This window comes from Monodon monoceros, unplaced genomic scaffold (assembly GCF_005190385.1).
Source record: "Monodon monoceros isolate NGI ecotype Baffin Bay Population unplaced genomic scaffold, NGI_Narwhal_1 Super_Scaffold_21, whole genome shotgun sequence".
Lineage (NCBI taxonomy): Eukaryota > Metazoa > Chordata > Mammalia > Artiodactyla > Monodontidae > Monodon > Monodon monoceros.
The window spans coordinates 10,080,380-10,097,999 of record NW_021703778.1 but is presented as its reverse complement, the minus strand read 5'-3'; the positions used below and the strand labels follow the sequence as shown (position 1 = coordinate 10,097,999).

The window sequence follows — 17,620 nt, the reverse complement described above, 5'->3', positions numbered from 1 at the left end:
CAGGATGACAGAGGGGCCTGAGATTCTGTTCTGGGGAGCCGGTTCTCATCTTAGCTCTGCCACTTGCTGGGTGACCATGGGCCGGTACCAGTGATCGCCAATGAGGGGAGACTTTGACCCTCAAAAAACATGTTAATGTGTGGAGACATTTTCGGTTGCCACAACTGGTGGGAGGGCAGGGTGCTGATGGCATCTAGTGTGTGGAGACCAGAGATGCTGCTAAACATCCTAAAATGCACAGGACAACCTCGCCGCCCCCAACAATGAATTATCCAGCCTAAGATATTAACAGTGTCAAGGCTGAGAAACCCTGGCCTCCAGGAAACCTCATTTTCCTCATGACTGCCTGATAGAGTCGTTATGAGGATCGAGTGAGATAGTCTCTAAAGGGGATTTAGACGACATACAGAAGCAATTAGGTTTTAGGAGTCCTTCTCAATGTTCGAGATTAATGTAAAATGAATTAAGTTATGTATTAAATGTATATGATCAAGTAACACACTAGTGGTACTATAGAGGCTCAATATCTTATACATTTAATGTTTGAAATGCCCAGTATCAGAAACTGGTATCAGAAAATGCCCATCAATTCAATGATTTAGCCATTAAGCTTGAAGTTTCAATTTTCAAAAGTGAAGTCTATTACAATTTTCAGGTAAAGCCTAGCATTTGAGGAAGTCTCCATAGGTAACATTCTCTGCCTTTTTTAAAGAGTGTACAAAGTAATATTAAGAATAAAACAAAGTTTTGTGATTGCACAATGAACTGTGCAATCACAAAAAAAACACAAAATGTTGTCTTGTCTGTGTCAAACATTCTTTTACCTGGGGTAACCAAGACCCTTTCTAAATGAAATGAGAATTCTAATTCTTTTTGCATATCTTCAGCAATTCATGGTAATTTTTGATTTTTTTTTCTTTAGAGACCTAGGAAAGGAAAGAAAGGTATTCATTTGAACTGCCTTGATAGAAAGAAAACCCTACCACATTTTCATGACAGAGAGCAAAATTACATAAATATAGTGACTTTCATATTGGCAACTCTTCTATAGTAGTTTAAGACAGACTTAAAAACTTCAAGGTTTAGAGTTCAGAAGTACAGCCAACATTTAATCATTGACTTTACTTCTCACAGAGCAGACACAATTTTATATTCAAAACTTAAGAAATAAAAAATACTGGAATTTCTTATTGGCCAGTAGGTAAATTCTCCATTCTGTACATGAAAGCAGGTAACCCAAACATTCTTGAGTTTCAAATTTCAAATTAAAATTTGACCTCATTATTATACTTTTCATTTTTTAGGAGAAGAGTTCATCTTTAACTTGCTTAACTATCAATATAGGTAACGTTAATATAATCTTAATATAAGTACCCTTAAATTTCAGTGACTTTTTTTAATATACAAGGCACTGTGCTAAGTACTGTGGAAGACACTGAGTTTTAAAGCTTGCTTGATCCTCAAGAGTTAACAGTCCATTTAGGATTCTCAGAGCTGCAGACATAGAGGTTAATGAACAATGCAGGGTAATAAATACCAAGATCCAAAGGGATGGTACATAGTGTAAGAGTTCAGGGAAGAGAAAGATGACCTCCAAGAAGGCTGATAAGAGAGAATATCAAGAAAGAGTGCTAAACAGGGATCTGATGGTGGGCATAGTTTATGGAGAAGACAGGAAGGGGCTTTCTTGGTGTACAGGTTGGTGTTCCAAAAACTAGAGGGACTTGGATTAGACTGGCTGAGCAGTGTGTGTCACTGACGTGACAGACATTATAAGGATGGGATCAGATGGGCAAACCAGTCAGGTAAAGTTATGAAGAGAGAGCCTTAAATGCTAGACTAAACTAGTAGTTTCAAAACTACCTATGGTTTTACAATATGGCCCGTAGACGAGCTGAGCTGATTTTCTTGATGATGTTGTACTTGAAAGTAACTTATTTGGAAGGTCAGAGGTGAGAATAAATTTTTAAATATGCTTCCGAGTCCCACGCTATTATAGAATAGCAAACTACTACATGATAAATGAAGAGGGGAAAAAACTAAGCTTATGGAGAACATGTGAATAACTGTTCTGAATCTAGGGAGCTCCAGAAATAAAAGGCTAAGCCTTTTCTCTGTCACTAATTTGAAAACTGTCATCCGAATTGGCTAGACTCTTAGGAAGGCAGGACAATTTGCAAAGGCCCTGTGGAGGTGTAAATAGGACTAAATAACCCTCCTCTGTCTGGCTTAGCCTTTGACCAACCCTCCTTGTAAGATGCAAAATTCATCAGACCCTTTGTCCATTCTGTTGTAGATAAACTCTTCTGTTTTGTGACAAAGAAATAATCCTAAAGGAAGACACATAACGTGAACTTACTTTGCACAAGACGCTGGGTTTTTACTGTAGTCATTTCAAATGAACCCTTATACTAAGAAGCCACCAAAGTTGGCTCCATTTTCCCACCAGGCACCTATACACAATGGTCTGGCTTTCAGAGCCCTAAAACAAACAGAACTTAGCGAAGCAAGTAGTGTAGTGAAGGAGGTAAGTACACATGCTTTGAAATCAGAAAACGCAGGTTTGAATCCCAGTTCTGCCACTTACTAAATGTGTGACTTTGTTCAGCGTTACTTGAGTAACGTTCGATCTTCAATCTTCCCATCTGCAAATAAGGATGATGATAATAGTATCAATATCTACTTTACAGGTGCTTATAAACATTAAATGAAGTAACATATATGAAGTTTGTAGACGGAACCAAATGTCGACAATACACATCAGCTATAATTATTTTCATTATTATTTTTGCCTCAGCCTCAAACTCCCCGAATTACTTACTACCTACTGTGCTGTGGTCTAAAATACCACAGTGTACACCATGAAGCGAACCCATAAAAAGCAAAGCAGAGTCAGTATGTTGGATTTGAAACAAGAGGCACAACAAAGCACAGGTCTGGTGCTTTCCTCCATAAGCTCATCTGGTGCACCTAGATGTTTATTTCCATGGCAAGTCCCAGAGACAGTCCGTGAATCACTCAACAAGCATTTAATTGCAGACCCACTATGTTCCAGTCCTTGAACAAAAGATTAACTCAGATCTTAACCCAAAGATTCATAAAAGAACCTCTGACGTTAAGAAACTCACAGTCCAGACTAGTTGTGGGAATAGGGATCTAATTATCTACATTATCATACGATGTAACATAAACTCCAGGAGGCCGGGGTGTTGGTCTGCCGTGTTCACTGCAGTGTCCCCAGCACTTAGGAGGGTGCCTGGCACATGCTGGGTGTTCAATAAGTATTTGTTACACGAATGAAAGAGAGTGGATATTTTTACTAAAAGTGTGCAGGTCTGGGAGCATGAAGTAGAGCTGGGGGGAGTGAGGAGAAAAGGGGGAGACTTCTTAGATTATAGTAGAAATTCAGAGAAAGCAGATAATCATAATAGTAATATATATATTAGAACATCAACATGTATTCATTTTTCAATCTTTTGATATAGGCTTATTTTTTTCTTTGAATAATGTCCACTAATCAGAGTTTATTGACTCTTTCTTACATAAACTGTGCATAATCCCTTATGTATGATTTCCATTCATATTTCTTGAGGTGAAGCAAGAAGTTAAAGATAACTCCTGAAACAATCACAGGGCTAAATATTCCTTGATTCTTATGATTCTGCTCCAACTTCTGTAATGGCTTCATCCATGTTTAATTCCATAGTTTTTTAGAATAAGTACTTCTTTACAAGGTCTTACCAAAGCATTTGATGCACTTTTTGAGAAAGAGCCCTCTGGCTTTCCTCACTCACGTTTCATCAGTTTATCTGATATTTATTTGAATAACTCCTCACCAAGTGAATGAACAGGTTTGGCAGCAAACACAGCTCCCCGGGTGGGAGCAGAAGCGCCCAGGCACACTAGGCAGAGCTGCTGCCCACGCACCCCAAGTGTGCAGTGGACATCAGCCGGTGTGTCTTACACGGGGAAATAGAATGTTAGTCCAGTGGTCTATTCACTGAAGATTTGTTAAAGAGCGTTTCTAGAATATTGAAAGAGTACGTCTTCTTTGAGGGAACAAGGAGTGAGGATGGAAGGACATACAGGCACAGAGGATGACACATCCAGAAGCATCGAGCCATGAGCAGATGTGGCCCTTTGGCATAACTGTGAATAGCTTTCATGACTGGAGCTCAAGATGTCCGTGGAAGATGGCCAAGGGTGAGGCTAGCAAGGCGGGCGGGGATGCAGAGCAGGAGGGAGCATGCAGACTCGTCATCATGCGTGGCAACCAGTTTTAAAGACTGCCTTTCAGCAGGTGTGACTTCTGCATTTCCCACATTGTCACGCTTCCCGGCTCACATATTCATGTGGCCTGCCCAGCCTTTGAAAGCACCTGCTTTTGCCGTCCCAGCTTAGAACTTGGGAGATTCTCGGACACTTTCAAGTCAGGAAAGGACTTGATCAGATTTTCATTTTATTAAGATAATTCAGACAGAGCTGTGGACATCGGCTAGGAAGCGGGGAGGAGGGCGTGAAGACGCACATAGCCAGTAGGGAGGTGGTTTAAGGTAAGGGCAGTAGGACTAGAGAAAAAGACAGGGATTTCAGAGAGGCTTCTAAGCTTGTTGGATACACCGAGTGAAGAATAGGAAAGAATCTAGGATGACACACAGATTTCTAGCTTTAGTACTTTAAGAAGGGGTGACATCATTCACAGAGATAAGAAGGAAAAGGTGATGCATTTTGCTGAGTCTGGAGTGTCTGTGGGATAAGCAGGTGGGGATGTAGGGTAGGCAGTCAGAAGTAATGTGTTCCCAGTTTATGGAAATAGGGCTGAGGATGTATGTAGAGCAATCATCACATACAGGGAACAGTCAGAGTCGTGCATGTAGACGTGACGCGTGGAGAGAGCTTAGAAAGAAACAGAGCACTGTAGAGCCCTAGCATTTAAGCAGCAAGTCGAGGAGGCATGTCGAGGAGACTGAAAAGGAGGAGGAGAAATGGGGGAGGGGCAGGGTGGGCTGGGAATCTCAGGGACACTCTGTCAAGACGGAGAACTACAGAAGGAACACTTAGGATTCGGATGGAAAACAACCGGCTAAGGCTTCATCACTAAAAGATCGTATGCGATTAAATAAGATCCCAGGAGCGGAGGAGTGATGGGAAGTAGGGAACTGGAGACAGTTATCCTAAACCATCTTTCTGTTTGTCCACAAAGCTAGTGGGGGATATGGAAGCATTTCAGAGGAGAGGCACTCAGGGGGATTGCTTTGCGCTAAGTGTGAGGAGGGAGGAGAAAGAAAGGGGATTGAAAATACACAGAAGAAAAGAGGAGGAGGGGCAGGAAGAGATGACATCTAGAACACAGGCGGATGGGCAGTATCTCCTCCTCTCTCATTTCCCTCCTGCATTAAGCCCTTACTCACTTCCTCCCCTCAATTGTTGCTGTAATGCGGGAAGTTTGTGTAGAATTAAACTCCTTCATCCAATTTGAAGATCAGCTCCCAGTGTTTTTGTGAAGATGAAAAAAATGAATGAAATCTTTCCCTCTGCTTCTGCCACTGCGGTCTTTCTGCTTTTAGTGACCAGAGAAAGGTTGCTTTCTAAAAAATATCCAGTTAATTTTTTTTTGAATGACAGTTTTGTATGGGGTTTTAGTGTTGTGTTGAAAAGCATCACTGAAGTAAAAAACAATGCTCAAATTACACAAGTAGTCAGTCTGGAATTCAGTTTACTGCAGAGTTGTTCTAAGAAGCCCACCAGGCTCCTGAGACGTTGAACTTTTATGAAATGCTAACCAGCCCTCTCTCCCGTTCAAAGGTACCACGTTCTCTGTTACAAGTGGTGTGAAGAACCTCCACTGAGCCCTGACACCTGTGCCACCATTTTGGAAAAAGCTGGTCTTGATAACTGGGCTCTTGGAAAAACAAAAGTAATGTTTTCATATAATTTTCAAGAAAAAAATTCATACTTATGGTGGATGTACTGAGAATTACATCTTACAATGATTGAAAGTATCATGGCTTTTCATGTTATAGAATCTCTAGCTTGAAATAGGGGAAGAAAATTGATAAAGTCATAACGGTTTCCTTCTTCAGCAGAATTAAACATTTTGCTCTCGTAAAGGTTTCTTTTAAGAAATTCAAGAAAAATATATCTTGAAGAGCTATCCAAAAAAAGATGGAATGGATGAGTCTAGAAAACAGACTTTTATATTTTCTCTATTTTATCAGCACCAAATATAGTCAAAAAGCTGTCGAGAATCATAATGATTTCAATAGGATTCTGTTTTTCTTTATTTTCCTAATTCTCAAATCTGCTTTTGTTGTAAACTTGAAATTTATCTAGAGTGAAATGTTATTACTAGACGCACACTATAGGTGTTTGGATATGGGTGTGTTTATGTATCAGATCTGAGAGCCTGTGAGATCTTAGCTTATTTAATCCCTTAAAGCAGCGGTCCCCAGCGTTTTTGGCACCAGGGACTGGTTTCATGGAAGACAGTTTTTCTACGGATGGGGGGCAGGGGGAGGATGGCTCAGGCGGTAACGGGAGCGATGGGGAGCGGCGGGGAGTGGCAGATGAAACTCCGCTCGCTCACCTGCCGCTCCCCTCCTGCTGTGCGGCCCGGTTCCTCCTGGGGGTCAGGGACCCCTGCCTTAAAGAATGAAGTACAAAATCATAACCTGTTTTGAATATGGAAGTAAGATAGGTGGCTTCTTGGAGAAAGGATGCATTTACTTCTCAGATATCCTCAGAGCATTACAAACAAGATGGGGATAAGGAGATAAACAGGACCGGGTCCTGGGAGTGCACTAAATGTATCACTGGGGGAGGATGGAGAAGAAAATCAAGCTAAGGCAAAGAAGTACTCAGATTGACCACTCAAGAGTAACTGCTTTCAGCTCTTCCATAGACGTAGACTGACATGCCGCACTTGCCAAGAAATCTATATTAGCTGTGGGAAGTGTGGGACAGAATCTTCATACGTTCAGATGAAAAGTTAGGCCTGTTAGTTACCTCTTTTATATACAGTAGTGTGTATATGTCAGTTCCTATCTCCCAATTTATCCCCCCGCCCCCGCCCCCGATTTCCCCCTCGGTAACGATAAGTTTGTTTTCCACATCTGTGACTCTATTTCTGTTTTGCAAGTAAGTTCGTTTGTACCATTTTTTTTAGATTCCACATATAAACAATGTCATATGATATTTGTCTTTCTCATAACTGATTCACTTTGCTGTATAGCAGAAACTAACACAACATTGTAAATCAACTATACTCCAATAAAAATTAGTTTAAAAAAAGAAAAGTTAGGCCTGTAACAATTTAAGGAGATTTTCAAAGTGTTTATCTTATACGGAGTGTCCTACATATTCAGTAATCCATATTTACTTTAGTATTTAGTAAGGGGAATTCCTGAGCATTACAAAGATATGTTTTTTATTCACACCATTTTCTTTCAGATTCTCACAAAAGTGAATTTTGTCAGGCTGACATCTCATGATTTATGGTCTGAAACACAGGCCTAACTTCAAATGGAGTTTTAACTTGTAAAAAGGCCCTTTGCAGTTCCAGTTTTGCAGGATATTTAAGCAGCATTTTAAAGCTATTTGTATTTTTCCACTTCACCTTTTCCAACTCATTAAGATGGATAAAAGTATTCAATATAAGAACATTCCTAATGCTGTGCAAAAAAAAAATGATGACCTTTTTAGATAGATTGAATTTTAAATGAATTGTCGGCAGTAGAATAGACTAAATATATTAGCATCTAGAGTCCTGTAGAAATTAAAACTAAATTCAATCAAAACCTGTGATGCTAAACTGTTGGCCCTTGGTGCCAGGCTTCTAAGTGCTGAGAGAATTCTACAGTCAGGGTTACCAGGTCTCATGACTCAGCTCTTAAATTTGAATTCATGTGACTTCTTAGTGGATTCAATAAACTCTCTTTGAGGTGACTTTCATTAGTAAATTTAGCCATTAAAAGAAAAAAAACATACCTTCCTATTTCCTGGCAGTGGTTGAAAACTCTTAGTTGAGAAGAGCTCCGAGCCTTCAGGCTCCCCTGTTGCTCCGATTCATTTTGATTTTAGAATCATCAAAAACCAGCCCTCCTATCTTCACAGTGGCTGCTGGGTCCGGTGAGAAAGTTGTTCATTCTGCATGGGACCCTCTCTCTGCCTTACTCTCTCCACTGACAACACTGTGAGCCCCTGCAGGGCAGTGCCCCTGGTTTGTTCACCTTTGTGTTCCAGCAGATAAGTACATAGAACAGGTCTCAGTAAACATTTGGTGAATGAACTCCTCTAACTATAATTGTCTTCTCTCTTACAAATAGATTTGTAAGATTTTTAAGTTTGGGAAGTTTAATTATCTCTTCTTTCAAAAAGCATAAAAAATTAACTTTGCCCAGAGTATCTGATGCTAAAACTTTGATAAAAGAGCTTGGTATCCTCCACTCATATTGGCCTATCCAACAAAACCTAGGTACCTGTTGCAAATAAACACTATGATTGTTAAACTATATTCCTTCTCAAAGAGGGGTTTTCTTCAATCATAAAAATCTATAATGTGATAGCAACATCCAAGCCAAAGAAGCAAAAGATAGTGATTTCCAAAATCGAAAAATGTTTAGAATATAATCTAGTCTTCAGAGCACAGCACATGACTGTTTCACACCTGCATGCCGTAGTTTTATTTGTGTTTTATTTTAATTCCTTTAAGGTGTTCCTTAAGTATTATCATGTGGAACAGTTAAATTTAATGCGAAAGGAAGCCATCGACAAGCTTATTTTGATTCAAGCCTGTGTCAGAGGATTCTTGGGTTCAAGAAGATACCAAAAAATACAGAAGAAAAGGAAAGAGAGCGCTATAATAATACAGTCAGGTAATCACTCAGACCATCTCACTGTGTAACAGAACATAATGCTGTGTTTAGATGTGTGCATGAAATCAAATCTTACTTACCTCCAATTCTTATGTAGCTTTCGTGTTTAATTCCAAACTCTGTTACCTTGATACTTTCTCTATGCTAAATCTGAATGATTGTTGTAGTGACTGACATTTTTAATATCTGAACAAATGTTTTGTTTTAAAGAAAATAATTTTCAAATTTTCTGTCACAATGAAACACAATTGACGTATTGTGCAAGATACAGCAAGTGACTGAATTAATTGTAGATCTCAAGAATCATATTACTATAACCCATTGGGCAGTAACATTTTCCCTACTTTATTCCAAAGGTTACACTTGCCATAATTTTTGACAACTTAATGAAATCTCACTCTGCTAAAGGGCATCCATTTCCTTCTGTTAACTGTAGGGAAATAATATTTATAATCATATTTCACAAGTTTTTATTAAATGTATTAATAGACTTTGGATTTCACTTTCCATTTTTCTATTAAAAGCTAAATTTAGAACACAGCATGGCTTAATACAATATCTTTCAAAAACTTTTGACTAGATACCTGTAACAAACAATGTATTTTACTCTGTAACCCGATATACACACATACTACAAGCACTGCATTCTGATACTTTTCTATTCTGGTTTATTCCATTTAATTTCTAGTTGTTAGATTTGGCCCACTAAATCGATTTTATGATCCCCTATTTATTTGCAAGCTACATTCTGAAGAACACTGATGTGGTGGGCAGAGTAGCTGACTGACATTCAAAAGGTTCAGTTTAAGGTCCAGTTCCAATCCGTCAGTCCATAAGAGCTCATCATCATCTTTTGGAATTTTAAGCCCATCACTTCTCATTGGGACATCAAAAATGCAAACCCTGCAATTTGGGATTTAATTCTTTATCCACAATTCCAAACTTCATAAAACACTGAAAAAAGAGGTTTTTCATAACTCATTTGGAAGTGAAACATGACCTAATATTCACAGTCCTTTATTCATCCCACTTGGTAAGAATTGTATGTTTTTCTGGAGAAATATTCATGTGTTTGACTATGGAATGCTGGTTTACCATGGGGAATTTTACAGAATATATGTTATTTGTTCCAAATTACTTTTCTAAAAATTTTTTTTAAAAAGTTTAAGTCTGAATTCTGAAATATATCTGGCTCCAAGAATAATTGGCCAAAAGGTTCAAACCATATACTTAGATAATAGGGGTTTTCTCCCATGAATAGCTGAACATGGCAGAAATAAAAGAAACATAAGCATTAGCAGATTTTAAGCAAATGGTGAGTACACGTTGTCTTTTTCATCAACTTAGCTCATCTCTATCATTTTAGTTTCATCTTAATACTCCCCTTAATACGAAAGTTACTTCAGTTATTTTCTTGCTAAAGCTTGTCGCCTGGAAGAGTCTTCTTAATGAGTCCCATATTTTTTCGAACCTGTTCTATTTGGAATCTTTAATTTCATTTTCCTCTTTGGCACTGATGGTGAAAAGCCATTTGTTTCTACCCATTGAAGTAATGCTTTTTATTTATTATAATTAACACTGCTCTGGGCCTTATATGTTTCAGCTGCAAGAGGACATCTAGCCAGGAAACAAAGGAAAGAAATTGTTAACACGAAAAACACAGCAGTAAAAGCCATTCAGACTCAAGATCAGGAATTTGACTACAAGAAAAACTTTGAAAATAAAAGGTAAAATAATGTTCATTCTTATACCATCTTGACAGTATAGATTTCACATCTGGAAAGTCACAGAATAAAGTCCACAATGAACAAGATGTGGTACACATATACAATGTAATATTTCTCAGCCATAAAAAGGAATGAAATAGTGCCATTTGCAGAGACGTGGATAGACCTAGAGACTGTCAGACAGAGTGAAGTAAGTCAGAAAGAAAAAAACAAGTATCATATAATACTGCTTATATGTGGAACCTAGAAAAATGGTACAGATGAACTTATTTGCAAAGCAGAAATAGAGACACAGATGTAGAGAACAAACTTATGGATACCAAGGGGGGAAGGAGGGGTAGGATGAATTGGGAGAATGGGATTGATATATATACCCTACTATGTATGAAATAGATAACTAATGAGAACCTGCTGTATAGCACAGAGTACAGGGAACTCTACTCAGTGCTCTGTGGTGACCTAAATGGGAAGGAAATCCAAAAAACCAGGGGAGATATATATATATATATATATATATATATATATACATATATATATATATATAGCTGATTCACTTTGCTGTACAGTAGAAACTAACACAACATTGTAAAGCAATTATATTCCAATAAAAATTAAACAAATAAAAGCCCACAGTCTTTCTCATACCTAACCAGGTTCCTGACAGTGATGCATCAAATGTCAGCGACACCCCGTGGCCACTTTTGTGTTCTTTATCCTATTTGAGAGTTTGTTGTCATTTCACTCAGATGACCAGTGACCTCCTTTCACTCAGGAGGACTTTCCTCCTCAAAGAAGATCTTATCTTCAAGTTAAGGGGAAATCATTCCAACTGTCCTTTCAAAAGGGTATTAATAAAGGAACAACTGTGAAATTTTGGCCAACGTATCATGAACAAGATCATGAACGATAGCAGGGACACTGCTTTTCCTTGAATTTTGTAAGATATTTCCTGTGATCCGTAGACTTAGAGCTTATCAAAGTACAGCACGCAACCTAGTGAACATACCCTACTTACTTACTGGTCTCAAATGTAGATATAGTTTCCCCATCTCCTTATTGTAGGTACTTTGTTTGGAAAAGGACATATCTTTTTTTTTTTTTAATTTCCTATTTAATCTTAATGTCTTGAAGCTGAAACAAATTTAACAGCCAGTGGTTTTTCACCATTGTATATAAAATTGCTAGTTTACAAGAGAACATGACACTTTAATAAAATGTAAAACTAAGTAACCAACGTTTTTCATGTCTCTAAAAAGCAAAATGACTTCTTAAAGAAACAAAAGGCTACCAAGAGATTCAAAGGTTTCTGCTGAGTTACAATATGTTTTAATAATCTAGGGACTCGATGAGCATGTTTTTAAATGTACGCCCTCACTAACTGAACACCCAACATTATGTTTGTTCCTACATCACCTTCTAGCTTTTTATTATTTTAACCCTTCTCAAATCTTTCAGAATTGTGACAAATACTAACAAATGATGGCTATCACAGAACATTATGAAAGAGGAAAATGTGTTTTTTTTCCTTGTCTTCTTAATGTAATAAATGTACCATAATCATCTTTTCGCACTACTCTGTACCCTCTGCTACTTTTGGAAGAAATACAATCCTGAACGAAGCAAAAAAGATAATTTCTTGGAAAAGGACATATCTTGAAGTGATTAAATTCCTAGGATTTTGATACCTCAGTAAGTGAAATTATGCTAGGATATTTCTCACTCTAATTTGAAGCTAGTTTTCTCATTATTTGAGTAGCCATCACAGTTGTCACTAGAGAGGACATTTTGGGGGAAATACTCAATTATTGTGACTTGATAAGTTTTTATTTTGAGCTTCTTTGTCCCTTTTGCTTTTCTCCCAACATAATGTAACATGTGCTATTGCCAAACAAGGTAATAAACTCTAGTTTAGTATCATATATTCCGATGCAATATATTTTACACAGGGAATCTTTTGTGAAGAAACAGACAGAGAATGCAGTCTCTACTAATGAAACAGTCATTCCAGCTCCAAATAACAAGGGGAATACATCTGTAGTGAAGACTTCTACTTTCAAAGCTGAGGGGGAATCCACGAATGCTATGGAAAGTAACAACAGAGGATATCAGACCCCGAAAAAAATGAACAATGTGTATGAGGAAGAGGCTAAGCAAGAATTGTATCTGGTGGGGGACCCTTGGGCAGAAGTAAACACCAATAAGAAGTATATGAAAGACTTGGAAGAAAATAGTAAGATAAGGAAAATGGAAAAGGAGGACACTGTGGTCCAGAATTATTATCAGTGCTACACAGAGGAAAGGAATTTCGAAGACTCAAAAGCAGCATATCTAGAAAGGAAGGCCATATCAGAAAGGCCAAGCTACCCAGGACTTTGGTTAGCACAGGAGACCTCAGCTCCTAAGCAGCCTTCTTTTAGAAAAACTTTAGAACCTAGTCTTAGCCACAGGTCGGTTTGCCAAGATGCAAATAGCAAGGAAAAAGAAAAGAAGATGTCCGTGGTCACCCAGAATGCCCCAGTATGCAGTCATCAGAGGAACCCTGTGAGGCATGGGATGGTCCAAGAGAGGCAAATCGAACCGGCAATGCAAGCCCAGGAAAAAGAAGACAAAGCAGCGGTGTTCATTCAGAGCAAATACCGGGGCTACAAGAGGGGGCAGCAGTTAAGGAAGGACAGGATGTCTTCTTTTAAAAATCAAAAAGCGGTTGCAACACCGACAGAAGTAGCAAGAAATACTCACACTTTGTATTCCCATCCCGCAAAATTTGAGGAATACTGTAACATCAGGATGAAGAGTGATAGAGACTCAAAAGCAATTTCAGAAAAAGAAGCATGTGATTTGGCAATTTTTTCAAAACAGGTATGTAAACGAACAGATTTGTTTACTGGTACAGATCTCTGGGAACTGCACGATAACCAAGTTAAACAGACAATAGATAACTGATATATTGTTTCATCTGTTTTGATGAGATTGCAAACCTTTTCAATAAAACATCTCAGGGACAGTGCCATTTGAATAGCCATAAATTTTGTAAACAAATTTCTATGATAAAAATAGTATAAAATGCGATGGAAATCTTGTGTAGTAAGGAGACTAGTCATTGGTTTATACAGCCTACTAAAATGCTGGCATCTGACAGTGCAAATTTCCATGTATCTGAGATCTTCCATTCTAGCTGAAAAAAAAAGTTTTCAAAATCCTCTAAAGTCTATGCTTTCTGTACCCCAAATTTTGAGAAGACATAATTAGGTATCAGAATCAGATGGTAGCATTACTGAGCATATATGCAATGAAGATGACAGTCTATATGTTCCGTCATGGCCATGAGGAACCATCAAGAAAAGCCACAAAGGAAAATTCCCTCTTGGAGAATATCTCGTGCTATTGGTAGGCGTGTTTCAGCTGTTTCTAGAAGGGGCAGTCGGCTTTAGGGCTTCTCCCAGGTGTACATGGAACTCTGATAAATTAGTGCTATGGAGAGATCACAGGCCCCTGTCCCTGCCCCACTCTGGCTCTTTCTCTCTTTCTAGGTGTTTGACCTTGAGAAAATCACTTTATGTGTCAGCACCCTTATTTTGTCCTGTGTAAAGTGAAGGATTTCACTAGGTGGCCTCTAAAATGCATATTATAAATGAATATGTACTATCAGGGTAGTCAATAGTGTTTGAAATCATAGAAGAAATGTCATAATGGGTTCAAAGAAGGATCACCTATTACTGCTGAGTCTCTAAACTCTGCCTTTTGTCTGACGGTGGCTAAGCCCCCAAGAAACACAATAACTGCCCTTGGACACCCCCTGACTGTTACGAGTGTGGCCCAAACATCTCCAACCCCTAGCTGGTCATAGATCTGCCATTGTTTTATTTAGTCCCTTCCTGTTCTACTTTTTTTTTAAGCACGTGGAAATATTGAGTTTAATATACAGGCAGTCCTTCCCTTCCTTGTGATAAATCTGCTCACTCTAAAGACCAAAGCAGAGATTAGGACCCTGACCTGCCAAGCAACTGCCACATTCAGGAGATGTAGAATCGCCTGGCATCCACCTACAGCTGGCAAAACCACCGTGGGAGTGGATTCAGTACTCCCCGGGAGCAGAGCTAGAGGCAGAAGAGCAGGAGCCCCACCTTCAACCTTGCAGGGCAGCCGTGTTAACAGACAAGGTAGAGGCAGAGGGGCCAGGATGGAAAGAGGAACCAGAAGAGAGAGGGTAGTGCTGAAGTCAGGCGAAGAAGCCTGGACAGGAAAGGAGGGAGGTCAACACAGTCACAGCCCGCAGAGGGGCTCCTCAGGATCAAAGCAGAAGAGCCGCGGCAGCAGAATGCTAAGGATGGAAGCCAGATCTTAGGGGCCCTGGGAAGGAGTTATCAGGAGAGAGTGCTTCTGGAGGGTCATATGTTGGACAGTTTTGAATGGAAGATGTGAGATGGGCAAGTAGCGCAAAGGGGGAGGTTTTGTCAAGTGAGGACTTTGTCCGACCTTGGTACGGGGTCAGGGTGAGCCCTGGAGAAGAAGTACATGAGAGCCCCAGGGGGAGCGGTTCAGGAATTGACCAGACCCCAGTGTACCTTGGAGCTCACTGAATTCTCTACCTTGATTTAATCTGATATGTGACCTTCTTTTTAGATAACAAAGCTATCTGAAGAATATTTCATTCTGCAGAAAAAACTGAATGAAATGATTTTGTCACAGCAACTGAAGCCTCTTTATCTGGGTGTCTATCCTTATAAGCCAATTACTAGACGAGTTTCTTCTCAGCAGTGCATCTCAGGTAAAGATGGGTAGAGTTGGAACTTCCCGAAGGGACAGGCAAAGCCAGATACTTTGTTTATTAGTTGCCCACCTTTATTCTATAGCAGATTTGAGGTGACAATGTTCTGTCTTGGCAAGAGCCTTCATTTTATTTCATTTTTTATAAGTAGATACACACTTTTCCAGAATGTTCCACATACCCCCTACCTTTTTTGATTTCATTCTCCTCTTCTTTTCTTTTCTTTTTTTTTTTTTGCGGTATGCGGGCCTCTCACTGTTGTGGCATCTCCCGTTGTGGAGCACAGGCTCTGGACGCGCAGGTTCAGCGGCCATGGCTCAGGGGCCCAGCCGCTCCGCGACATGTGGGATCTTCCCGGACCGGGGCGCGAACCCATGTCCCCTGCATCGGCAGGCGGACTCTCAACCACTGCGCCATCAGGGAAGCGCTCCTCTTCTTTTCTTTTTCTTTTCTTTTTCCCCTTTATATACACTTTAACTAGAACTTGGCATATGACGCCAAAAGGGAGTAGAAAGGGATGGAGTTGGGGGAGGTTGGGGAGCAGGGTGCAGTTTGGATAAGCGGGAGCAAACAAGTGAAATATATCTGTTCCTTCTGTCAAAATCTGTATGTTAAGTAGAAGGTGCAAATCTCCTTTCAGATGCACAAACCCAGATGCACTATTAAATTTTCTTCTTATCAGCCTAAGTCACTGTCTGCCCACATTCACTAAACTGGTGGCGAATTCAGACTCAGGAATTATCAGACCTCCCCTTCCCCAGGGCTGTGCAAGGGCCCCGGGGCCTTATATAGCCACCAAAGGATCAGGTAAAGCCTGTAGTCACTAGTTAGTTGCCCACAGATACTGCTGTGACCCTCATCTCCTAGCTGGCCTCACGATCTCTACAAGTCGCGAGGCTCTGCTGCTCCCATTCGCGAAGGAGACGCTGGGAAGCGGGTGTGTCAGGAGTCTTACCAGGTTCGCACACGCTCCCAGTAGCCCTCCTCCCTGCAGCCTTACCACCTCCCCAGGGGCGGCCACCCATGGCCCTGCTGGGCCCTGTCTGGGAGAATCTGCATTTATTTTCCTTTGGTCCTTATTTCTCGGAGGCCCTCGCCCGCTCAGGGCACCAGGCCCCACCTCTGCAGTGAGTTTGGCTGTTACCAAAGGCAGGACCGCTGCTAACCTCAGGCAACTTCCCTGGAAGTCCCTTAGGCAGGGAAGGACTAAGATGAGCCCGGCTATTTGTCTGATATGGGAAGAAGGAAAAATAGTTTAATGTTTCAATCAGTTATCCTGCCACATTGTTTTCAAGACTTGTGTGAAGCTTTAAAAACAGCAACAACAAAAAACACTGCCACGAAGTGTCCACCCTTGCCAGACCTGCTGCTCCCAGGCCCTGGCCCAGACCTCGTGACGTGAAGAAGCAGCTTGGCAAGTCAGAGTCCGGAGGCCCATTAGTTTGAATGCCACCGATGCCCCCTGCCCAGAGGCCTGCTGACCGGCAGAGCAGGGAGGGGCTCGGGGGCTTCAGCCTCCCTCGTGGCTGTGTGCGCAGAGGCCCTGGTGAAGGCGGGGCGGTGAGGTGCTGGAGGGAGCTTCCGGGTAAGCAGCTCAGCCCAGGGCTCAGCAGGAAGCAGGGGGTGGAGGGGTGCCGTGGACGCTTCCTGGAGGGGAGTGGAGGCCGCCAGTGTTTTGCCATGACCTGCACTTTTGACCGTCCAGGGAGTTTTGTGTGTGTCGTGTGTTGTGTGTGTGTGTTTACTGAAAATGCTTTAAGGTGCGCAGCGTGATGATAGGAGGCCCACATACCTGGCGAAATATGACTGTACTCAAGCTAATTAACATATCTTCTTCTCACATAGTTGCCTTTTTTGGCGTGTGTGTGATGAGAGCACCTGAAATCCACTCTCCTAGCACATTCCCAGGATTCGGTACCGTATTATTACCTGTAGTCACTGTGCTGTACATTGGATCTCTAGGCTTATTCATCCTGCACACCTGCAACTCTGTCCCCTTTGACTAACATCTCCCTGTTTCCCCCGCCTCCCCACCCCTGATAACCACCATTCTGCTCTCTGCTTCTAGTGTTTGACTTTTTTAGTGAGACCATGAGGTTTTTCTTCTTTCTGCACCTGGCTTATTTCACTCAGCGTAATGTCCTCCAGGTTAATCCATGTTGTCCCAAATGGCAGGATCTTTTTTAAGGCTGAATAATATTCCTCTGTGTGTGTGTGTGTGTGTGTGTGTGTGTGTGTGTGTGTGTGTGTGT

At 40.6% G+C, this 17,620-nt stretch overlaps 1 protein-coding gene across 1 annotated transcript in view; it reads left to right on the top strand.

Moving 5' to 3' along the window:
• The window catches only part of MYO3A (myosin IIIA), a 170,475-nt gene that overhangs the window by 123,960 nt on the left and 28,895 nt on the right, over positions 1 to 17,620 (top strand). The window contains exons 25-29 of the mRNA XM_029236397.1: positions 5,806 to 5,917; positions 8,711 to 8,873; positions 10,477 to 10,600; positions 12,547 to 13,459; positions 15,224 to 15,368. Coding sequence (XP_029092230.1) covers positions 5,806 to 5,917; positions 8,711 to 8,873; positions 10,477 to 10,600; positions 12,547 to 13,459; positions 15,224 to 15,368 — 1,457 coding nt within the window. The remainder of the gene's footprint in view (positions 1 to 5,805; positions 5,918 to 8,710; positions 8,874 to 10,476; positions 10,601 to 12,546; positions 13,460 to 15,223; positions 15,369 to 17,620) is intronic.